A 23,615-nucleotide genomic window follows, 5' to 3' on the forward strand; every position below is an offset into this window, starting at 1 on the left:
TATTTCGTCGTCGTCATCGGAAACCGTCGCTTTGCTCTTGCTGACAGACCCTGGAAAAGGAACTGTTATGAGAAGCCCAAAATAAATTCGTGGAAAAATGTGAGTGACAAAATATTTGAAATTGTTTTTGGAGCCAAAGAATGAGTCATCATGAAGCACTACTAAATGATTTTCAAGCTACAATTTAATGACATAAATGAACTATAATACTAGCCTTTTATTTCCCTCTTATACAAAAAAAAAAAAAACGTGACGTAACAAGGAAGTGGCAGTAAAAAAAAACAAAAAAATACCTCGGGGCTGGTACTTTTGAACTCTTGCTCACAGGCAGGACATGACTTGTCAGGGATGTTAGTCAGACTTGTAAAATGCATCCAGTGTGCACAGAAATACATAAATGTTATCAATCTGCATGCGTGTAGTGGAGAGAAAGTGGGAGGCGAGTTCGGTTTCCCCACAAGCCCGATGACAACTTTTGTGTGAGGACAAGTTTGGATGGGAGACAGGACGGGGTGGGGGGGGGGGGCAATAGATAACGCATCCAAACATTCGGGCTAATATGATCATGTTACACCGGATGGGGACAAATTAGCAGCCTCGTTGTGCTGCCGGCCAGCGGGCTCGATCGCCGCAGGTTTGAGCAGAGATGTCCCTTGGCAATCAGATTTCTTCAATGGAGGCCGGCGAGAACGTCGCCACATGGTTACACGCGCCTGTACAAACATACAGAACTGGAACGACACTCGGTAGTACGCAGACGGGCCGCAGAACCGTATGTCGACTTCTTGCCGTGAAATCTTGAGAATGTCGTGGTGCCCATTTGTCTATTCTCTCATGGTTGGAATTTCCTGTTGAGAGTTGCTCAAAGTTTCAACGAGCCCAGGTATTCGCAGACAATGGCGACTTCAATCCAAAATGGCTGCCTTCCTGTTCGGTTCCAGGCATGGGTCCCGCAGACCTTTTCGCGCGTCCTATCAAAATAGACGCGCCCGCCCAACTGTGGAGCGAACGGTGAACGTAGTATCAGTATCCATTTTTTTTCTTTTTCTCCCTCACTTCCCAGGGTGGGTTTTGTGAGCAACTCCTGTACGAGACCCCTAAAATGGCCGACTGAGGGGGTCTCCAGAAAGGGTGAAGTTTTTGTTCAGTTGGCTAGTGACGGGCTACGTCCCGGTTCATGCTGGGCAACACGAGGCGACGGGATCATCGGGAATTTGAAAACAACTTCCGAGTAAAGTGTACGTTCATTTTTGTTTGTCATTGGCTAGTCGGACTCAAAAAGTAATACAAATCAAGTAAATTCCATGTCGAATGGATGAATCGATGAAGAAAGTACTGCTTTCAATCCGGGCCCTGGCGACAGTCCAAGGTGTAGCCCTGAATGAGCCCCAAGGGCTTTTCAGTCCAGGTCCCTCAACTTCTTCCCGCTCTCCTTGGCATTCTTGCAGCTGTACAACCATTTGATGATCCTGGCGTTGCGCTCGATGACCGACGTACCCTGGCGGATCTTTTTGCGCAGGACGTCCTCCTGCAGGCCGTCGCTGTCGTCGCTGTCGCGGGAGAAGCCGCCGTCCGACGCGGTCACGCTGACGCTGCGCAGCTTGATGGCCGTCTCGTCCGAGCGCGCCGAGAAGTTTTCCTTCCCCAGAGACTCGATGACCTCCCCGTCCAGGCCGCAGTACCTGAAGAAGGCGTCGAAGTCGGCAAAGTTCTTGGAGTACCTGGAACTGACGTCCGAGCGGGATCGAGCCACCCCTTTGCCCCTCCCGGTGGGAACTTTCAGCAGGTTTGCCGACAGCTCTTTTGGACCACTTTCGAGGAGTTTCGCGGCTCCATTCGGCCCTCTCTCGAGCGTTGGCGTCCTCGCACTCGGGCAATATTCCTTGGCAGATTCCTCAGGCGTGACGAGGTCTTCCTCACCGCTGCGGGGCTCGCATTCCTTGTCTGCCGCCTCCGGTAAGGCCGTTGTTTTTTTGGCCGAGCTTCGGAGCAGTTTACGCGTTATATGATGCTTGCGGTCGCTCCCGGGCGCTCTGAGCAGTTCGCATTTCTGCCTGTAAAGCAGGACGGAGTCGGGTCGCTTTTTGGAGCTGGCGCGACGTACCTGCACCGGGGAGGCGCTGCGGCGGGACACCCGGACCCGTGTCGAGGTCCGGTCGGAGGAGACGTTGGAGGCGCTGGAGTTGGAAGCCGGGCCGCTCGGGGACCGCTGAGCGGAGTCGCCCGCTTGCTGGCTTTTCACGTATTTTGGTTTGCTGGCGGCCAGCCTCTCCACGGCGCTCATGGGCCCCTTCACCTCGCTCTCCAGTTCCATTTGCTTTCGAAGGTACTCCGGACCCTTCTCCAGGATTTTGGAGGTATCGCTGGGGGTCTCCATGGCGATCCCTCAGAGCGGCTTGGTCCTCGCGCGCCAGCTCCGGCGATCTCTCCTGAGGTTTCCAGGATTCCGTTTGCTCACATGCTTTGCCTGAGCATGTTTTTTCCTGCCCTGCCGGGACACACGCGTCTCAGTGCCCCACCCTTCCTGCGCAAGGTCGCCTTCGGCCAAATACGGGACTGTTCAAAGTACACCTGAGAGGAGCAGTGAAAGCTGACACTTCTCTTGAGGGGGCGGGGAGAGAAAATGTTGTCCTTGCGTCCGTTTTGAAACATTTTGCAGTCATTTCGGACTTCCGCGCAAGACAAACGTAGCATTGCTGATGGATCGTGTTGACCTCGAGACAACTGACAATGCGCCCAACGCTAATCTGTGCGACCAATCAAAACTCCATGCCTCTCTGCTCACTTTTATCACTTCAGATGAAGTCCTTTGAAGGTGGCTCGGGCTCTTCACCCCGCCTACATCACATGTTTGAGCAAAACTTGATTTGGGGGTCAGATTCCGGCCCGGCTTGCTCGTATTGACTCGATCAATCGATCTGATTGATCGGCTGAGCATTCCGAACGCCGTCTTCTCAGTTTTACGATCTGTTGTTTTGGATGTTTTACAATTGTCAGCAAAAGGGTGCGTACAGGAATACCTTGAAAAACACGTTTTATGAAATAAAGCGGGTTTAATACGTTTCAATATTTGGGAGGGGTCGGGAGACCGCATATATAAATCTTGCTGTACCGCAGATTTTGGCGGGCGGCTCTGAAAGTCATCCCCTTGCAATAAACAGGGCTTGTTTGTACTTGTTATTAATCGCCTCCAACAAGCTCTTTTTAGAAGAAATGAAAAAAAGCTCAATTGTTTTTAAGCACCAGCGGCCCAAAATAAACTGCATTTCTAAAGTGTCTAAATCACTGGCAGTGGCGGAACGCATTTCTTCTGTCTTCCCTGGGGGGGGGGGACGCAAAACCCAATTGACACTTAAGGCCCGTGAAAAAGCCGCTTTGATTGTCGAATGGAAACATGTGCTCGGGCCGTAAAGCCTAAATTGTGCCTCCCCGAAGGCAGGGGGCAGCACCCCCATGCAATGTGTGCAGTCTGGCTCAAGCCTTCAAGGCTCGCGGCTTAAGCCGGGGGCCACCATCGTAAAAAAATCAATTTCATGCACTTTACTTACACAACTGCAACTTCCTTGTTGTCCTCCCTCAAATTGCTTCTTTTTCTTTTTCATTTTTTTTCTCTTTTGGACTCAGTTATCACTCCACATCTGTTTCCAAGATCTTTTTTATTTTTTTTGGTTTTCTTTTAAATTATTGAGGCGTCAGCTCTCCTTTGGCCAGCTTCCTCTAAAATCCAAATAGGCCAACTCGGGGGTCGGGTCATGTTTATTAGTACTTTTTCCTTCCCGGCGATCAAGCGTCGCATTTTCAAAATGTGCTGCTAAATGCGGGTGTGCTCCGATGTGTCACTTTGATGAATAATTCCTCTCCGCGGCGGAAACATTTCCAAGAGGAGGAGCGGTTGTCTGCGTTGTTGTACAACAATAAAACCTCAGAAGCTGAATACGGACGCACCTTCCGGAGTTGACGCTGAAATCCAAGAAAGTGGGAACTTGCCACTTTTGACGAGGAGGAGGAGTGGACCGGAACCAAACCTTGACAAAACCCTGACCCTATTTTCCCCCAACCGCAAAATTTCATCCCTGATCGTAACTGAACCCGGCCACTGAAATCCGGCCACTAGATTACAATGCAGCGCCGTCTTGCCATACGAGTTTAACGTGTTCCAGAACCACGTTCCAAATTCATAACGCTCGTATCTCAAATCATCTTTCTTCCGTTCCTGCCCCTGCCCTAAAAAAGCCAAATAAAAGTCTTCTGCTTTTTGATATATATATTATTATAGTGTCTAAAAACAAAGAACATTTTGATAGAATTAAAAAGAAGTCAACAGTTTTTGTCACATTTTGCATCAATTTCAGGAGCTATCGTGCCGCTCCTTCTGATGTGCGCATCTTGGCCACTCGGGGGCGCTGTGGGTTACCCATCTGGATGCAGTGTACACGGAGATAAGTCTCAAGTCCTCGGTCCGAGCTCCTCGCAGCCGCACCAATATTCGTCGATGTTCACAGAGGATAAAGAATATACGCCTGTGAGTACTGTTTTACTGCACTGGACCTTCTTTTCCTTTCGGCTTGTCCCATTAGGGGTCGCCACAGCGCGTCATCTTTTTCCATGACGGCAGCTCCATCCTCAGCAGTCTTCTAGCGACATATTCACCAACAGTGTTTAAAGATTTGTGCTCAAGTGGGACATTTGATTTTTCAAATGGACAGCAGGGTCACATAGATGAGGTTAAAAAAAAAAAAAAAAAAAAAAGTAAAAGCTCAATTTGCAAGTCAAGCAAGGGAAGACCCGGCGGATTGTTTTTTGCCCATGTCGGACCTCCCACGCGGTCCTGGGTGCAGCGTTGAAGTTTCTCCCTGCGATGTAAATACTGACTTCCTGTGAGAATTTGACTCGCGACCTGATTATTATTCTCATTATTTTGAGTCTCCCGGTAGATCAGCTGATGACAGCCTGACGGCAGCAATTTTTGGACACTAAGCTGCGATTTTTGTTTTTCCTTCGCCGAGCTTTACGTCGACACGTGTTGAAATATGAAAATGTGTTCCAAAAGTACAACGAGTGGCGATTGTGTGCGTGTGCGTGTGTAACTATCACACTCCCATCATAGGAGGAGTTTTTTTTTTGTTTGTTTGTTTAAATCACCACAGACAATAAAAAAAAAAAAAAAAAACAAACAAATATACACATACGGTAACGCCGGGCTCATGACATAAAACAACGTGCTCTAGAACTCTGAATTCGGTGCGGGGCACAGAATTTAACAGCGGAAGACTTTTAGGGGTATTTTTCATCGTAAGGCTTTTTTTTTTTGCCATAATTGATAAAGTGATTGAAGTAACATGTTGACATTCTTGACTGTCACGTCACAAAAAGTCAGCTGCTGAACACGACAACCAAAATAAAAGTAAAATAAAGTAAAACTGCTCACGTGGGAGATTTCTGCACTGCACTGTAATATTATTATTATTATTATTCATGTATATATATTTTACCTTCAGCTGAGTTGTAGCAAGCCAGTCCAGAGTTTTAAGGTCCAGGTGAAGAAGGCCAAAATTGATAAATTCGTCCACCGCAGACTTACACGAAAACGCATTTTTCGGGACCATCTGGACGTTTACTGAGGATTCTTTTGTGAATACCCGCTCAGCAAAATAAGCGAGATCCGCTTTCGCGAGATGTCGACCGTTCGGCCGTTGAGCTCTCACCTCATAAATTGACATTTGATCTTCTCGCCTGAGAACTGTTTTGAAAAAGAACAGCCGCTCGCCGCCAAGGATCCGCGTGACGGCCCGTCCGTCTTCTCTGCGGAAAAGAAAACAAAACCCAGCAAAAGACAAAAGGTGGGTGCGACTCATCTCGCGGAAACGCGGGTGAAGGATGCGTCTGCCTTCGGGACACCCAGACGACGAGTGGGAGGAAATAAAGCAGGCTCGCCTGCGAGTACGACGCCGCGTGGCCCTCAATCACAAAAGAACCTCTAAAGTGTGTTGGGGTCACGCTGAAGAAAAAAAAAAAAAAAATGTATATATATATATATATATAGGTGGGACGGTGGCGCAGCTGTAGAGCGTCGGCCTCGCAGTTCTGAGGTCCCGGGTTCAATCCCGCCACTCACCTGTGTGAAGTTAGCATGTTCTCCCCGTGCCTGCGTGGCTTTTCTCCGGGTGGGCACCCCGCTTTCCTCCCACACCCTAAAAACATGCGACATTAATTAAACACACTAAATTGCCCCAAGGTGTGATTGGTTGTCTGTCTCTAAGTGCCCTGCGATTGGCCGGCGACCAGTTCAGGGTGCCCGATGACAGCTGGGATTGGCTCCAGCACTCCTTGTGACCCTGGTGAGGATAAGCGGCTAAGAAAACAGATGGCTGGATATATATATATATATATATATATATATATGTCATAAATATAGAAATGGCGGCCCTGCGCTGGGACTGGTTAGAGCGTTGGCCTCACAGTTTTGAGGACCGGAGTTCAAATCCCAGCCCCGCCTGTGTGGAGTTTGCATGTTCCCCAAGTGCCTGCGTGGCTTTTCTCCGGGTACTCTGGTTTTCCTCCCCACATCCCAAAAATATGCAACATTCATTGGACACTCTAAATTGCCCCTAGGTGTGATTGCAGGTGCGACTGTTTGTCTCTATGTGCCTTGCGATTGGCGACCAGTTCAGGGTGCCCGATGACAGCTGGGATTGGCTCCAGCATTCTCGCGACCCTCGTGAGGATAAGCGGCTCAGAAGATGTTCCGGATGGATATTCCTACCTGAGCCAATTGACGCTGTTCGGGCTGCTCGCTGAACGATTTTCCACGTTTACGTTCCGCAAGCGGATCTCGTTGCTCGACACGCTCGGCCCGTTCGCCGAGGACGTGCGGCCGCGCTCGCGAAAACCAAAAAGGCGCACACGCACTTTTCAACTCGAATAAATCGTAAACGCGTCTCGGTTATCCGAGCGTCCCGGTCGGGAAAGTAAACGGGGCGACTTTTTCACTGACTTCCTCCAAAAAGCAGACGCTGTGAACTTTTCCAGCCATTTGTCAAATTCCCATCAGCCCGCCCGGCGCGCACACAATTCTCTCTCCCGTCATTCCTTGCGTGTTTTCTTACCAATTCTTGTTTGCACAATTTTTTCCCCCCGTTTCTTATTTGTTGTTTTATTCTTATTTTTATGCTTTATTGCTTCTCAGCGCAAAGGATGAAGAAAGTTCATGGGAAAAATAAATAAAATAAAGCCACTGGCAGCCCGCGGAAAAGGTCAAAATAACGAAGCCTCGGCTTGGAGCAGAAATCGGTCATAACTGTCAAAAATCTCGAGACAACGCAAACATCGGCGGCTAAAACGAAGGAGGGAGATCTGCGCATGTCAGAGTTGCTAAAAATGGACAAAACTGCGAGAAAAAAAAATGCAATAAAAACTGAGAAAAAAGTGGGCATCAGAAATGCCAAAAAATTGAGATCGCGTCCACAAAATCAGTGAGAATGGTGAAGGGGGCGGAGCTCCATCAAGGTCTTTGCGATGAGCTCACAGCCATCAGACGTTAGGAACATTTTTAAAAATATGCACAGTATATTAAAAAAATGGTATGGAAAAAAACGAGTTTGATGTCGGCGTCATCATCTTAGCGTTAGCTTTAGCAATAGCGACTGCAAGAGGAGGCAGATCGGACAAAAGTGAGAAATAATTAAAAAAAAAAAATCAGTTCTGACATCATTCATGGCTAAAACCCCCAAAGCAAGAAAATTACGCCAACCAAGAAAATTGGGGAAAATATATTGGAAGCTTATGTCAAGAAAACAGGCAGACGTCATCATAAAAAAAATAAAAAAAAAAATGGACACAACATTCCGGGAATCCGCATCTCGAGAAATCGGGTCGCGGCGGTTTCGAGAACAGGAGGCGCGATGACGTCGACGCCGGCGCGGAATTGCGGACGTTTTCCTGGTGCCGGAAGACAACCCAAAAATGCCTTCAGGGGGACATTCTGACACTTCTCAAGATGAACTGATGAGGATTTTTTTTCCTGGAAGCGTCCGAGGATGGCGAATAACGCGGTCCTTGCGCCCGCCAGATCAGCCTGCCGGCACGACGGGGACTCGGATCCCGGTCCGACAGTCCCCTTGCGCATCACACGCTTTTGGATCTGATTCACGAGTGTCGGCAGTCGCGTAACCTGCGCTAAAAATAGAATCCGATCTTTAAGAAAATAAAGAAGGTGCCACGCGGGTCTCACTTGTGTTGTCCTTTCCAGCGCGCGTCGGTCCACATCCCAAAAACATGCAACATTAATTTTTGAGACTCCAAATTGCCCCGTCGGTGTGACTGTGAGTGCGGCTGTTTGTCTCCATGTGCCCTGCGATTGGCCGGCGACCAGTTCAGGGTGTACCCCGCCCACCTTTCGCCCGAGGATAACTGGGATAGGCTCCAGCATGGTCATGAACCTTGTGAGGATAAGCGCAAAAGATTATAGATGAATGACTTTGACAAACTAATATGAAAAGATATTAGCATTATACTGCAGAGGTGAGTTCAATACAATATAAAAAGGGGACGACAAAAAAGTTGCATGGATCTGAAAAGATAGTGAACCGCGACCCTGGTGAGGATAAGCGGCGAAGAAATGGATGGATGCGTATTTCAGTGAAGTACACATTGTGAAATATTCCGACAAGCATTTGAGGATTGTAGAACATTCCAGAACGTGAGGTTCTTGTGACAATTTCATTGGATTTTGTGCAACAAAAATATTAGTTTCACGAATTTGCCAATAAGAATCTGCCCATGCGTGGATTTGAGCCTCAAGTACGAGACGTCGCAGCACGCCGACGACGTGGCGGCTAACGTCGTCAGCGCCGCGGCGCTCCTGGTGAAACCCGAGCGGCGCCGGCCGACATCAGAGTGGCTTTTCGTGGCCGACGACGGCGCTTTTCTCGGGAACGTCGATTCCCAACGGACGGGAAGCGGCGCGGGCAGCAACGCCGAGTTTGGCCTCGTCGCCGCCGCCGCCGCTTTAGCGGGTATTTGTACGTGCACGGAGGTGAAAAAGAACACGACGAAAATATTTCAACCTGCAATTTGGTCAATGAGAGAAAATGAAAAAAATTGCGGAAGAAGTCTGTCAGAAAATGAAAATGAAAATAGAAAATGTTGTATTTACAGGAACCTGACGAAGGTATTATTAATAATGGAGAAGGATTTTAAACATGGTTATTTGTTGAAAATGCATTTCAAAGAACCTGACATCACACAAAAAGGCCTTTTGAAAATGTAGACCAATTTTAATCAAAAGGAATGCCCCCTTTAGTTATTACAACGGTATTACACTTGGAAATTTGTTGAAAGGAGACTTCTGTACTTTTTATTTGTCATATGGCAACGTGGTATTTTTATTTTTAAAAGAACATGAAAAAATGTTGTTGCTTCTTTGCATCTGACACGGAAGAGAAGACTTTGAACTTGTTTTATGCGGATTCATCGTGGCGGCTAACCCTGCGGCGTCAAGATTATTCCGCGGAGTTCTACACGTTGTTCCATTATCGTCATTCCTTGAAAGTCGGACGGAGCGGGCGGCAGTTTAATGTACTGAATGGCCAGACTCGCATTTTCCCGGGAGACTTTGCCGAGTAATTGCACTCTCTCTCTCTCTCTCTCTCTTGTTAATTTTATTTCTTAAACCGACGCTCACGCAGTCTTGCGGCGCGCGCCGGTATCAGCGTCTCCTCGGGGGGGGATGAAATCGCAGGTTCCGAAGAGCTTCTTAGCGTCTTTACGATAGCGGGATGCGCTCAGGCTGCTGTGGAAAAGGCCGCTTCAACGGAACCGCGGATGGCCGGATGACGGGAACTCGGCCAAGTTCACTAATGCGTGCAATCGCAGACGTCGACCGAGAGCAAATTGTGGCCGTCAATATCAAGTCCGATGCATTTGATCCCGATTGCTGTTGGGCGTCGTTGCGCGGACGCCTCGTACGACCGTCTCTCTGGCCAATTTCACATTTTTCCACAAATCCATCTGTTCTACGTTACTTTTTACACACGGCAATCCACATGAAAGTGTTAAAAGTAGCTTGAGAAGCAAACGTATCAACGCCGGGCCTCGTCCCTCAGCACGCGGGAGCCGCGCGGAACGACGTCGCCTCGAGATAGTTTAAACCCGGATCAGCGTCACGCTGGCCGGCCCCGCGCGTGGATGTTGTTAAATTGCCGAGTCAGCTCATTTGTTCATCTATTGCAACAATCGGAGATTTTTGGAAGTCGTAACGCCGGGCCTCCGCCCCCGGTTGTCACGGTTACATGAGCTGATTTGCAATAACAAACGGGCTCGTTTCGGCAAGACAAGAAAAAGACCTGCTATAATTCTTCATCCTGAGCGTAATTCGACGAATGCAGATGAGAGATGTTGTTCAAACGCTTTGCAACCGTTTGAAATTGTGGTTCCCAAAAAAAAAAAAAAAAAAAAAAAGGCCAAAGATTGATGGCAAGCAGAGGACGCACAAATCAAGCAAACGCGCCTCCTCGTTCAAGCCAAAGATCGCAATACTTTGCATTGTGCTGCTTTGATCGGATCTTTGCACTTTTTCCAAACGACAAGCGCAAGCGAGCCCGGGAGGGAAATGTCCACTACTGATTGGCTGCCGTCACGGAAATATGAGCGGCGGAGAAAAATGTTGAAAACTTTCAAGGGCGGGAAAAGGAGAAGAAAATGGACAGCAAAGTCTTGGGAGGTCTCGCAATGCACAAACGCATTCCTTGGTGGACGTTTATGAGGGCGGGGGGGGGGTCGGCCCGGCCCGGCCCGGCCCGGCCCGGGTGGATGTCGGATTCACGCTGATTCGTCGTCGTCATATGCGGATGATTCACACGTTCATCGCCACGTCAGGATGACTCACGGGCAGGAATTAGCCAAACTGGTCTAATCTCATTTCGGATGGCCGCGTGCGTGGAATACGCGATGCTACGAAAAGGATTCGCCTCAGCCTCCTTTCTGGATCGCTTTTGAAAATCTTACTGATCACGAGGTCGAATTTAATATTTCACAATGACAAGCCAACACGATAAAAACAACAAGATAAAAATGGAATCCATTCGAGACACTCGCATCTCAACACGTCTTTGCCGAGTGAAATTAATTGACCCCCCCCCCACTGTAATCCATTCCAGACCCCCCCTCTCCTTAAAAAAATCCAACATTCTTTTTGTTATTTAATAAGAATAAGATGAAAACCTTTGATCATTATTTTGTAACTAAACACACATTTGTTCTTGACACAGATAAACTGCGCGCAACACTACTGGGGGGGGGGGACGGGGGGGGGACGACGACGACGACGACGCTCACATGCAGAACAATTTGGCCCACAAGCATCGGCGGTCAAGTATGGGAGGATTTCTCGCTGTCCCAAGACATTTTTGAAAGTTTGTGACCCGGGGAATTGAACCGCGTCTGGTGCACGTTCAAGCTGGCGAGGGGTGTGGGCGTTTTTTTAAGGTGGGGGAGTACGGCTACAGTCAAATTTTGCTCGCAGTCCACGTTCAGTTGCTGCTTTGTCCATTTGGCCTTCATCACCCGAGTGGATTTTGGCACTTGTGACGCCTTCGCCACAACACGGGACGGCTTCAAACGCTCGACCGCAGGCACCGCTAACATCCTTTCGCATCCGTACGACGGGAATGTCGGAATGTCGGCCAGGCCGACGGCACAGCTCGCTGGAGATGAATGCCGAGTCATCAGTTTCACACGCACGCACGAGCGAGAGCCTCAATAGTTTTGCAGCGCCGACGCGCGCGCGTGGCCGAGGACGAGGCGACGACAAGGAATCCCGTCCGTGAAACAATTTGCGAGTCTCAATTCAATTCGGGGCTTGATTGATGTGGCCTGGAAATTCAGACTGAGGCTTTGTGGCGAATGGAAATGACATGGCCGCGGCGTTTTCCACCACTTTTTGCGGCGGAGACGCATGAGCCGGCGGCTTCCTCGGGCCCATTATTCATGACGGGCCGGCCCTTTGCGCGAGATGAATAAACACTGCAACGGCTGCAAATAATTCACATGCGCGCAATGGAACTGTCATCGGTTCTTCCCGACCTGGCCCTGGAGTCGGGACTTAGTCTTCCGCTTAGTCCCAGTTGCCACTTGCGCTCTTTACATCATTTCACAATTTGTATGTCACTTCTAATGTCACGAAAACATTTTAAAATCCAATAAAGCCATCGTGTTCACCAAAGATTGCGGAGGTACGGTGGGCAGTTTAAATCCTGTGTGGCTTTTCTCCGGGCACTCCGGTTTTCTCCCACATCCTAAAAACATGCATTCATTGTGGACTCTAAATTGGCCCTCGGTGTCACTGGCGACCAGTTGAAGGTAGACCCCGGAATGATAGCCGGAATGGGCCCCGTGACCCTTCTGAGGATAAGCGGCTGAGACAATGGATGGCTGGCTGCTTCTCTAGTTGGTGAAAATATTTTGCTTATCCCTACCAATCAAAGGGCGTAAAAAAAAAACGCTGCCGCCTTTGAGGGTCTGCGGCCCGGCGATGGTCACCGTGAAATCTGATTGGGTGATAAAACGGTACCATCGCTAGATGGAGTTGAGGAGGACCAGCGCTAACGATTCTGAAGGTCCTGGGAAGATTGGATCGACACGGCAACCCACAGAGGCTGAAATGGGATCGGACAGTCCAACGGATGCGGTGCAAGCCAGAGAAACACGACGAGATGACGAGAAAAAGCTGCTGGGAACATGGCGCCGCCCCGCACTTCTCCCACCGCCACCTTCCACGAACTTGACGTCCATTCCAAATGTATTTAAGCCAGCTCGCCGCAATTGGGCAACCCCCCCCCCCCCCTCAGTCACTCATTTTTAAAAGCAAGTCTAACGCTAACCAGATGAGCCGTCACTCAACTTCGTTCAGTGGCGTCTTGATGCTAACCAGCAGCTCGCGCGGGACGCTGCCAGCGCTTCGGCCTCCATTCAGACTAGGGGGGGGGGCGAAATAACGCGTTTGTTCAAGGCCGAGGTTAGCCAGTTGTAACTCTGCTTCTTCCGGGGTACGAGATCAATGCTGCAACTGACAGGGATAAAATATGGTTTTCATGGTTAGCAACTGTGGCTCGCAGTCAAAACAATCCCGCTGCGGATCTCAAACAAGAACATTTTCCGTAGGCCTGCCTGATGCGCTGCGCCAGGCTGTTCCACAGACGAGGGCCGAGAAACTGGAACGATGCCTCGCTGCGTCTCGACTTTAGGAAGGACTGAGAGGCCAGGGGACCTCAAGATCCGGAGTAGAAGAACCTCAAAATCATTGCTGAATCACACAGGCAGAAATTTTGAAATTGTTGTTATACGCACAACAACCGTGAGCTATAAAGAATGTGTGACAAATTGTTTGTTTTTAGGTGACGCTGCGATTAGTCGCCACCAGCTCAGCGTGTTTTCCCAAAGTTAGTGCGATGGGCTCCAGACCGTCCACGGCCGCAATTAGGACTGGAGGTAAATCCTGACCCTCACGGAAAGGCTGAGACAGAGTACAGTATTCTGGAATGTTCTTGTTACACTTTGTTGAAGTAAATGTAGGCCTGTTTTACTGCCGCTTCTACTCTCGCCTGCCCCTCCGCTTCCCTTCCGCTCAGAAAGTGGTGACGAGGTGACGGTGGTGAAATCAGAGGGCCTCGCTGGGCATCCAGCGACCGGGACAAAACCTGACTTGGACCGCTTCCTCGGAGGCGTCTCTGTGCGACCGGGCCAGGTCCCGAGGCAGAACCACTTTCCTGGGGTGCTTCCTGTCTTTCAAATGGTCTCTTAAACCATAACATCCAACATTGCACAGCACCAGACTAAGTGACAGATGGTGCCCGTTTCCCCCGGGCATCCACGGGAGGCTGGGGGTCCGGGGGAAATCCCCCCCCCCCCCATCTGCGATCTCGTCTCAAGGTTTTCCTCTGACTGGGGGGGTTTAGATCAGGGGGTGTTCTCGATCGTCGTCAAGCCCTTTGAGACTCTTTAGTGACCGAGTGAGTCTGCCCGGTAACCTCTCGACTTTTCTAACAGGTCGATTGGTGGGGGGGGGCACTTTCGGCAAGACACCTTTGCAGCATTTGGAGCTGGTGGAACTAACGCGTCTCCAGAGAATGTTGCAACACCAAACTACACAAGGGAGAGCGAATAATTCTTAGTACACCCCCAGGGGAAATGTTATATATACATATGTAAAAAAAAAAAAAAAAAAGATTCCGAAGATGCAAAAACAAGCGAATCCTTTTTTTTTTTTTTTTTTTGACCAACCCCTTGAATAACACATCCTGTGGCGATGAAGTGAAATTCCCAAATCGGATGACACGGTATGTCAGGACAAAAAAAAAAAAAAAAAAAAAAAAAAAAAAAAAAAAGGAAACCACATCCTCATCCAACCAATCGATTAGGAAGAAATTTGTGGGTTTTTTTTTTTTTTTGGGGGGGGGGGGGTGAGATGGGGCCCCCCCTCTGGCTACCTCCCTGACTCGTGAGCCGAGTCCTGCAAAAGAAAAAAAAATAACGTATAGCGCACGGCGGCGGGCAACGTGACGCCCTCAAACCCCAAGCGGGCGACACGCTGCAAAAGCCGCGTCCACGCTCGGCACGCCCGCTCGGCGCCAACAATTTGTCTCGCTCGACTTATCGCATCTTGATCGAAGTTCACCGAATTGACCCCGAGGATCTAATTGCATGTGATACACACACACAGATACACACACACACACTACCCTCGTCTTGTATTAGCATGGGAAAAAGCATCACGGCTCAAAACTGCGGGCTGTTGTAAAGCTGATGATGAGGATGAGGACGAGGATGAGAAGGATGAGGAAAAGAACGCTTGACCTCTCTTGTGCTTGTGATTGTGTAATGACACATCCTGCTGACACCACTGGCAGGGCGTCAAAATAATCACAAGATGCCCCAAAAAATAGCCATCCATTCATTTTCCAAGCCACTTATCCTCACAAGGGTCACAGGAGTGCTGGAGCGTGTCCCAGCTAACTTGGGGCAAAATGCTGACTCCACCCTGAACTGGTCGCAGGGCACGTACCGACACAATCGGTGACCGGGAATCGACCCCACGCTGCACGTTGCAAAGTCAGAGGTGTGTACCGCTAGACCGTCGGTGGAACCCCGGACCTCAAAACTGCCAGGCAGAGACTCAAAGCGGTCGGTCCGCCATTAAAAAACAAACAAATAAACAAAGAAAAAGGACTCGCGTCAAATTTCCTTCCACAATTAATGAGGCCGATAAAATGCACAGAACCGTTTTGACAAGGCAAGGAAAAATAAGCAACTGCGATCATGTGCCCACACAAGTGCGCACACCCTCATTTCAAATGAACTTGATGACCCCCCCCCCCCCCAATCAAGCTCAGATGTTCTGGTAGGCTTTTCCTGACTTCTTGTTTTCCTCTCACCAAATCCCAGCACCGCCTGGGCCGAACTCAAAATTAGCATTCAAAAGGTAATAATTTCCTCTAACATCTATTTTTCCACTCTATTAATGCGAGAAATGTTTTCCCCGTTATGCGCACCAAATAAAAATTCATGAATGTGAACGTTTTCTGGAAATGGACAAGAGGAGAAAAATGCTCCAAATCCCCAAAAGAAATGAGTCATTTTTGGAAGTGAACTGGGTGTCTTGAGCGTTACGGCCACCGGAGGGCGCTTCAACACGTGGTTGCAATGCTCCAGAGGGATCTGTGAGCTCAAGCGCCGCCGGCATGTGGCAGACAGCAAAACAGACGGTGTTCTTTCTCAAGTTATTTACGAGTTTGTGAAAGCTTCGCACCAGTTGCATGTCATGACCATTTCTAGAAAAGTCCAACGGTTGGCCCAATAAAGTCATTATTGTTTCTGATATTTTCCCCATTAAGGAAATTTGTGTGCCTACTGCACCTCGTCTTTAATATTATGCCCTAAAATTCCAAATCATCAACAACTGTTTCAACTCGGGAGGAATTTGCACACACGTAAGCAATATACTGTATATTATGTACAAAATAAACATAATACAAAGACATTTGGGGTATCATAAATGGGCAAATCTATTGGTGCTACTCGTGATGTGTGGAACTTGGCCACAGGGGGGCACCATAATGCAGTCATGAGGACACAAATGAAGACTTCCACAACTAACAGAAGTCACATAGCAAATTGCAGCAATGTGAGTTGTTTTTCATTGAGGACAAGGAATATATGCCTGTGTGTATTTCTATTTTGCCTATCTACAGGTGTTGATGCACCATTTGTGTTCAAGTGTTCATTGCGCAAAGGATTATAACAGGACAACTATGACGTGGAGCTCACCTGTGACTCGCAGACGTTGAATTTGCCGGGATTGCGTTTGCGATGTGATCTCGATGGATTTCGGGACTCGCCTCTCGTGCGGGACCGCACGCCCGACCGGGGTTAACGTGGTGGAATGCGGGCGGCCAGTTGCCCGAGAACCTTCATCAAGCTCGTCAAATCAGCGGATCGGACGAGCAGAACTTTGAGGCGACGCTTTCCTTTCAGCACCAACACGCCCCAAAACAGGTAAAGCCGCCTCTCCAACGTCACCGTCGCCGAGTTTGGCTGGGCATTTCTCGTTCATTTTGAGAAGTACAAAACAAAGAGAGTACACTTTAATTCTAACATGCACGGTTGCACATGATGAACATGCTAAAGATATTTTTCGAGGAGGCGAAAATGAGTTGAATTTCAATCATGGGAAATGGATTGTTCGTTAGCAGATGATCAGTACTCAAGCACCCCTAATTTGAGTCTCAGAACCCCTAAAATTGGAAGGATTATTTTTGCTACTTAACCTTTACAAGTGTTCAGTCCACTGCAGTTTAGTTTTGTGCAAACTTTTTCCAGGGCGGGCTCGGGCGGAAGCACCCCCAGTCATGTGATGCTCAAAATCAGCAGAGTTTGAAGTGGAAAACGGGAGGGGTGGGTTTTTTTTTTTTTTTTTTTTTGGGGGGGGGGGGGGGAACAACGGCGGCATGGAAAAAGACAGACCACCGACTCGGAAGTCATTGCAAAAGAAGAACGAGAAAACACCCAGGAGGGTTTGGGCTCCGCGCATTTTACGCACGGCGCAATTTCTGCATCCCGACGAAAACAGCTGATTAGGAGTTTCAGTGGAAGTTCTGAGGAGGAGCAGGAGGAGGAGGAAGCTGAGGAGGAGGAGGAGGAAGAGAGAGGGGGGGGGGTCAGAACATAAATTGAAAGAAGTGCGAGAAAGAGGAAGGACAGCGGTCCTCCTCAGCGGCATCGCAGATTGAATCACCCACGCGGCAGGGAAGAAGGGAGGCAGGCGCACGAGACCAGGAGGCTGAGAGGCGCTCCGTCGGCGCCGAGTGGCCGCTCGGACGTGTGTCGGCAGCTAACCCCCCCCCCCCCCACCCCCCACCCCCGACGCGGACATGGAGCAGCACAACCGCGGACCGGCGGCCGCCCGCCACCTTTCCACGCCCGAATCGAACTGATTTGCTTTTACTCTTCGGAACGAGCGAGGCGGACGTACCCGGGAGGAATCAAACGGCGCACTTTAAAAGGTCGGTTTTGGCATTTCGACATCATCTTCAGTGACCCCCGCCGCCCTCCCGTCCCCCAGTAAAAGTGAATTACTGCGTTTGTGCGCGTGCTGGGAGCTTGTTTTAATTCTCATAAAGACGAAGGATTTCCGAGCACACTAATGGGTCATTTTGGTGTGTTTTGCAAGACATCAGAAGTAGCTGGGAAGATGCAAAAAAAAAAAAAAAAAAAAGCACATTCACGGAAATTCATTCTTTAAAAGCATTTTTTGGATTATTAAATAAAGGTTGTGCATAATTAAAAGGGGCTGCATTTGGGTGAGCGCTAAAAACCCAAAAAGTGGCAGCAAGCGGTTTCCTTTGCAAGTCTCTGCCATCAACTCGCCAGTCCAGTCGGAAGTCCTGTTTCAAAGTCCGGGACTTGCCTGACCCCCCTCAACCAAAGAGTATCCAAAAGTGCGGGTACTCTCTGGTACCAGACCAGAAGGCCGTAATAGAAGCTTGATTTGTTGGAGGGGACAGCAAAAGTAACTTTGTGGAGTTGTGCGGCGCAAGGAACTGGTTTTACATATCGTGAAGCGCCATCGCACTTATCCGGAATGGCACTGGGGTATTTCTCCGCATTGTCTTGTGAACTATGCAAAAAATCTTTTAACTGGCTTAATGTGGTGTTCATTTCCAATAAGCGTGGGGTCGTCTGCGGCGGTGGGAGGGGGTTTCACTAAATACACATCTGCTGGAGGTTTTTTCTTTCTTTTTTTTTTTTTTTTTTTTAATCACATGCCCTCATCCGGCTCCCGAAAGTGTTTCCAGAGTCGGTCACGGCAAATTAAATGACTTTCATCCTCTTTTATCCCACAGCTATCAAGAGAAGAGCAACGATTTTTTTTTTTTGGTGCCATCCCTCATCCGTGAGCCATGAGGATGGCGCGGGCGCACGCCACCGTGGGACTGCTGCTGCTTCTCACGTGGGCAATCGCCGGCGCCGCGCCGACGACGACGGCGAGAGTCGGCCCAGGTTGGAGGCGCGCGGAGGGGGAGCGGAACCGCGGTCGCCCCGAGACCGAGACCGCGACCGCCGCCGGGACGACCTCGGTCGGAGCCTCCTGGAGCCGTCGCAGGAGCGCCGTCACCGTGATGACCACGACGTCCCACGGGAAGTGGAAGGATTCAAAGAGATCAAAAACGGACAGAAGGGATCGGACTTTCGGTGAGTTTAGAAGCGGGCCTGTAAAGTTGTCGGGTCGTACAGGATCGCATTTCAGACGCCAAAAGGCTCGCTCCTTAAATGAAGTGTGGAAGGAAAGCGGCATAAAAGTGTCACGCCTGGGCAACTTGCAATCTTCTCCAGGGCCAAAAAGGTCACACTAAGGCAACTCTTTAGAATTCATAGCGGCTTCACTTGTGCCTCAATTGAACATAACTTTGAGAAAATAAATGCCGCCCTATAATTAAAAAAAAAAAAATTTGTTTGCTTCTGGGTAAAACACCAACAGCCGCTTCTCAGTTACTTAAATAAAATGCCTCCCTCTAATTAAATACTTTGAAACACTAACCTATTGTAATATTTCGAGGTCCAAAAAAGGTGCATGAAATTCAAGTGTGAGGTTTCTTCGAGCGTAGCAACACCCCCAGCAATCCCACTTAAGGTTGGAATTGAAATTGAAGTGTCGTTGACAGACGCTATCGTTCACACAAACAGACAGGAAAGACTTAAGTGGCCAGACCGTTAAGAACGGAAGCTTGAACTTCAGTGGCTTACAGTTGCCTGCGCTAAGTCGCGTCGCCGTCTCCGCTCGGTGAGGGTCAAGCAACCCTGGAAATTACAACACCGCAACTACCAACATTGGGCATGATAGTCAATCAATCCATTGATGAATTCATTACTCTGCACTACCTGCCTGCCATGCTCTCGTCACGATTTAAACGTTTCTGCACCCCCACACGTCGCAGCGGCGTCTGGGTTCCACCTCCGTCGACGCCTTGAAGTTGAGCGGAAAAGTCGGAAGTACATGTGGAAAATCAACCTTACACGCGTAGCGCTAATAATTGCCACCAAAGTAGTCCAGAAATGTAAAGGGAGTACCTTGGAAAGTATGACACAGTAACAATTGTGGCCCTCAAGGGTTTCAAACCGTTCCCCATATAGAGTACGGTGTCCTATAATAACAATATAAGCGGCAAACCCATAAAAAGAAAAAATTAATGCGCTTCTTCCGCACAATCTTTGGTTTCTAACATTTCCTGTTCGATACTATGGAGCAGCAGAAGACGGCTTGATTTCACCAAAAACTATTTTTGACCCCACGGAATTGGAGAAAAAGAAGCACGCCAAGCAGCATTTTTTTTTTTTTTTTTTTTTGCTTTTGTGACACTTCAAACTATAAAACAAAAATATTAACGGCTTTTGATGGCAACATTTTACAGATAGGCAACCAATAATGCATCTAATAGCTACGGTTGGCATTTCTCTCCCCCGCAACGACCGTGAAAAGCCGCGATTGACCGCCTTATCGTCATCTTCTTCTCAAAAGCTGTGCTGATCGCAAATCCACAGCAACGCGATGGCGCCGTCTGAACATGTCTGTTGGTCAGTTTGGCTTCCAAACCAGAATTTCACAGTGAGACCCTCTCAAAAAAAGACAAGAAAACATTTGATACACGCACACACAAGCACGTAAAGTGCGAAAACGGAGGTCCGCAGGCAAGAGCGAGTTTCAGGCCATTGGAGAGTCGTGCACGCCACAAGCCGACTGAGCCATTTCAATTGAAAACGAAATCGAGGTTTGCTCCCGGGGAAAAAAAAAAAAAAAAAAAAAAAAGGAGCCGTTTCACTTTTTAGTTCTGACGATGAAGCTGGTGACAACTCATTGCCCTGAGCGGCGCTCGTCGGGGTCGGGCATGACAGCGCACAAGCCGCAATGAGATATTATCACCGAGTTTGGGTAAACTAATGCCCTCCTGTTTTGTCTTCCTCGCCAGCCGGATCGCCGCAAGATCACCGAAGGAAAGAGAAATACCTGAAACATATCACGGGTAAGAAGTTCTTTCCTCAGTAGTTAAAAGGAAACGTGTCAAACGCGGGATGTTGCAAATGACGTGAAATACAGAAGTATGGATCCTTTTTTGAAGTATGTCGCACGTTTGCCTTTCCAGGTCAGCTCTACTTCAGCCCCCGGTGCTGGAAACACGTGTACCACGTGTACTACCACACCAGAGACTGCACGATACCTGCATGTAAGCAAGCCGAACACGACCCGTCTTTGCCTCGTTGATCGTGCGCATGCTGCCCCTTGAAAAGCGCCCACGACCTCATCAAAGGCGTATTTTTCCCTTTTTGGCAGATATCAAAAGATGCGCGCGGCTTCTCACGCGTCTTGCCGGCAGCCCCATGTGCACGGGGAGCTAAGATGAGCAAGGTATTTAACTTCTACCCTTCAACGCTGACAGCAAAAGTGTTACAAACGTTGGATCGATGCGGTTCAAAGCCGGGTCGTGGACAAAACGTCAGAAGAGAGCGATAAACACGTCTCGCACGAGTGACGGTCGAACACTCGGACGTATCACTGCGGCTGGCAGAATGTGATTGGCTGGTTTTCAGGACAGAAATGTCAAACTGCGACAAATAAAAGTGGAAGCAAATGTCTCATCTACCTCACTTCACCTAAAATTCTCAAAGAAATTCTCTCTCTCACAATTGTGACATTTAACAAAATGAAATAATTTGTCTTATTCTGATTGACGTGAAACAGGAGAGCTTTGGTCTGATTTGACTTCCGATTGAGAATTGAAATGAAATGTTTTCTTCACGAATCAAAGTACATTTGTGCAAGCCTGTAAGAGGACGATATCAAAAATACCAGTTGAACTTCAAGATCCAATATGGAAGTTTCCTACTCTGCATTAGCAATTCAAATCGGAGTGCGCCAACTCTGTTGGCGTCAGAGCAATTCTCCCTCGTAAGTGCACAGGTGTTGCAGGAACACCGAACATTCAAAGTAGCACAAAGGGGAAAAGGGGAGAATTTTCTAAATTCACCCTGCCAAAAAAAGAAGAAAAAAAAAAAAAAGTACTACATTTGTTTTCTTTTCATTTTTGTAGGGTCCAAGCTAAACACCCGCTATCCAGAACTCCGATGGGAAACGTGCTTCGGACATTGGGAGCGCCATCTGAACAAAAACACTGAGACCGGCCCTGTTTGGTGAACTCGGACATAAAAAAAAAAAAAAAAAAAGAAAGAAAAAGAAAAAGTGTCCTTCTCCTGAAGTCCACTGGCAATATGGACGCCGCTCAAAGACAGAAAGAAGCCACCGGCACGCAGAACCCTTTCAAATATTTTGCTTTACTCTTTCAAAGATGGAGACGAGAGACGTGAGGACGGACTTTGAGCTTGCCCCCTCCCCAAAGGACTAAAGGACATTGACTCGCTTGGCCCGAGCGCCTACACGAGATGCTCACCAGACACGAACAACGGTGGGAAGCCGCAAGAACATTCCCCCGGTTTATATTTATATATTTGAAAAGCTTTGAGTGGCGGCCGCAAGCATTTCCACGTTTGTGTGTGTAAATAGTGTCAAACAAAACCGATGACATTAAAAAAAAAAAAGTCAGGCACATAAGCGGTATATATGATATATAAAAGCAAGATATATTTAAATAAATTATATAATTGGTACAAAAAGCGAGGGGTCTTTTTTCTTTGTTTTGTTTTTCCTCCTACGTGACTGCTAAGGAAAGCGCTGCCAGCCTCGGTGATGGAAGTGCTTTTTTTGGAGCCGTTTTTCAATTGGTTTTTTCCACCCGCAGTCGACCCGCGCCCGTTGATCGACCGCTTATGAGCGTTTGGTCGGAGCTCTTCACGAGTCCGCGCGTGCGCATGCGTCGAGCGTTTTGCTTTCTTTTTCCTTGGAACGGCGTCGGTTGAGGATATGTTACATTAGAGACAGCTGTCACGTTAATGGCCAATCAATGATAATGTCCGAATTGTACTAATGGATTTCCAATGCTGCGAGCGCCCTCCAGGAAATACACTTTGTTGTGTGTGGTGGCAGATCCTGAAGCCATGCAGCTGCAGTCAGGAATAGTAACAAGATGTACAGAGTGGGATTTTTTTGTTTTGCTTGAAAACAGGGGAAGGGAGAAATTGCCACGCTGCTTGAGGATAATCCCTTTACAGTAACTGCACATTACAACTTCACTTCCACTTGGACAAAAAGAGATTTTGAGGCAGAGTGCAGTATTCATACCCTGAAAAACGAAGTCAGTGACATGACATCCAGCCATCGGTCATTCAAAGCGGAACCTCCTGAATCAAACGCAGTCCGTTTCCGGACATGCGTCCGACGCTGAAACTCTTTGTTCCCCCTCATAGAAAAATAAAAAGGATATTTCACGCTCCCTTCCTGTGACCTTAAATGACAGTGATCAGACTGGCTTCAATGAGTTGGAGGTCGGCAAAATACAGTATTTACGGCTTTTGATAGGACCAGGACTTTTTTTTTTTTTTTTTTTTTTACATTCAATAGTCACAGAAATCCAACTTTTACGTTCTTGAACCCTTGGAATGCCAAACGGTTCCATTTTCCAGTAGTTTATTCCAAAGCTTGTTTTTCGACAACAGGGTGCTGAGGGGCAAAACTCACAATCAGTTTTTGATCCGTGAATGTACCAAATTACTACATTTCCTGTTGCAATTAGAAAAAGTAATTGTCAACAGTCTGAACACTGAACAGTCTGTTAACACTACCTCGCTGGGATGCTCTCGGCGGAAGTGGCCACCGATCTTCGAGTGCTTTCGGAGACTTCTGAACTCATCCCGCTGCTACCGTCGTGACTTACATCACCTAAAATTTGGACACAATCAGGATTTTGGGGCAACAACCTGACCGAACCAATCACAAGAATGAGCAACGTGTCTATTTTAAATGACTTGTTCACTGACTGCGTACATTTGTGTACTGTAGCTTCAAAAATATTGGAGTCAGGTCAAAAACCAAATTTACAATACGACGGCAGTCAGTCACATTTGAAAAATTTATGGGTGTGTTCTGTCATGCCCGCAGTTGTAAAGTTGCGGGTGCG

General features: G+C 48.3%; 2 protein-coding genes across 10 annotated transcripts; one reads left to right on the forward strand and one right to left on the reverse strand.

Annotated features, from left to right (window-relative positions):
• Nucleotides 1-97: 97 nt before the first annotated feature.
• Nucleotides 98-23,374, reverse strand: fam110c (family with sequence similarity 110 member C). 8 transcript variants are annotated; one of them, XM_061811519.1, is made up of 5 exons: nucleotides 23,281-23,374; nucleotides 16,321-16,597; nucleotides 6,116-6,191; nucleotides 5,706-5,797; nucleotides 98-4,634 (listed from the first exon to the last, which is right to left on the reverse strand). In XM_061811519.1, the coding sequence occupies exon 5, from the start codon at nucleotides 2,375-2,377 to the stop codon at nucleotides 1,400-1,402; it is 978 nt and encodes a 325-aa protein (XP_061667503.1). In that variant the 5' UTR covers nucleotides 2,378-4,634; nucleotides 5,706-5,797; nucleotides 6,116-6,191; nucleotides 16,321-16,597; nucleotides 23,281-23,374; the 3' UTR covers nucleotides 98-1,399. The 8 variants fall into 8 exon arrangements, with proteins under 8 accessions (XP_061667503.1, XP_061667502.1, XP_061667501.1 ...); XM_061811518.1 differs by having other exon boundaries at nucleotides 5,706-5,802; XM_061811517.1 differs by having other exon boundaries at nucleotides 98-4,631; nucleotides 5,706-5,998.
• On the forward strand, nucleotides 16,605-23,269 carry LOC133496229 (ALK and LTK ligand 2a-like). 2 transcript variants are annotated; one of them, XM_061811531.1, is made up of 6 exons: nucleotides 16,605-17,555; nucleotides 18,396-18,744; nucleotides 20,517-20,570; nucleotides 20,691-20,771; nucleotides 20,879-20,953; nucleotides 21,636-23,269. In XM_061811531.1, exons 2-5 carry the CDS (start codon nucleotides 18,453-18,455, stop codon nucleotides 20,941-20,943), a joined length of 492 nt encoding a protein of 163 aa, XP_061667515.1. In that variant the 5' UTR covers nucleotides 16,605-17,555; nucleotides 18,396-18,452; the 3' UTR covers nucleotides 20,944-20,953; nucleotides 21,636-23,269. The 2 variants fall into 2 exon arrangements, with proteins under 2 accessions (XP_061667515.1, XP_061667514.1); XM_061811530.1 differs by having other exon boundaries at nucleotides 16,605-18,744.
• Nucleotides 23,375-23,615: the final 241 nt, after the last annotated feature.

The sequence above is a fragment of the Syngnathoides biaculeatus genome, chromosome 23, assembly GCF_019802595.1.
Source record: "Syngnathoides biaculeatus isolate LvHL_M chromosome 23, ASM1980259v1, whole genome shotgun sequence".
NCBI lineage: Eukaryota > Metazoa > Chordata > Actinopteri > Syngnathiformes > Syngnathidae > Syngnathoides > Syngnathoides biaculeatus.

Coding starts and splice junctions, on each gene's coding strand:
- fam110c (XM_061811522.1), bottom strand. CDS start 2,377: ATGGAGACCCCCAGCGATACCTCCAAAATCCTGGAGAAGGGTCCGGAG.
- LOC133496229 (XM_061811530.1), top strand. CDS start 18,453: ATGAGGATGGCGCGGGCGCACGCCACCGTGGGACTGCTGCTGCTTCTC. Junction 18,745..20,516: donor CAGAAGGGATCGGACTTTCG/GTGAGTTTAGAA, acceptor CTTCCTCGCCAG/CCGGATCGCCGCAAGATCAC. Junction 20,571..20,690: donor ATACCTGAAACATATCACGG/GTAAGAAGTTCT, acceptor TTGCCTTTCCAG/GTCAGCTCTACTTCAGCCCC.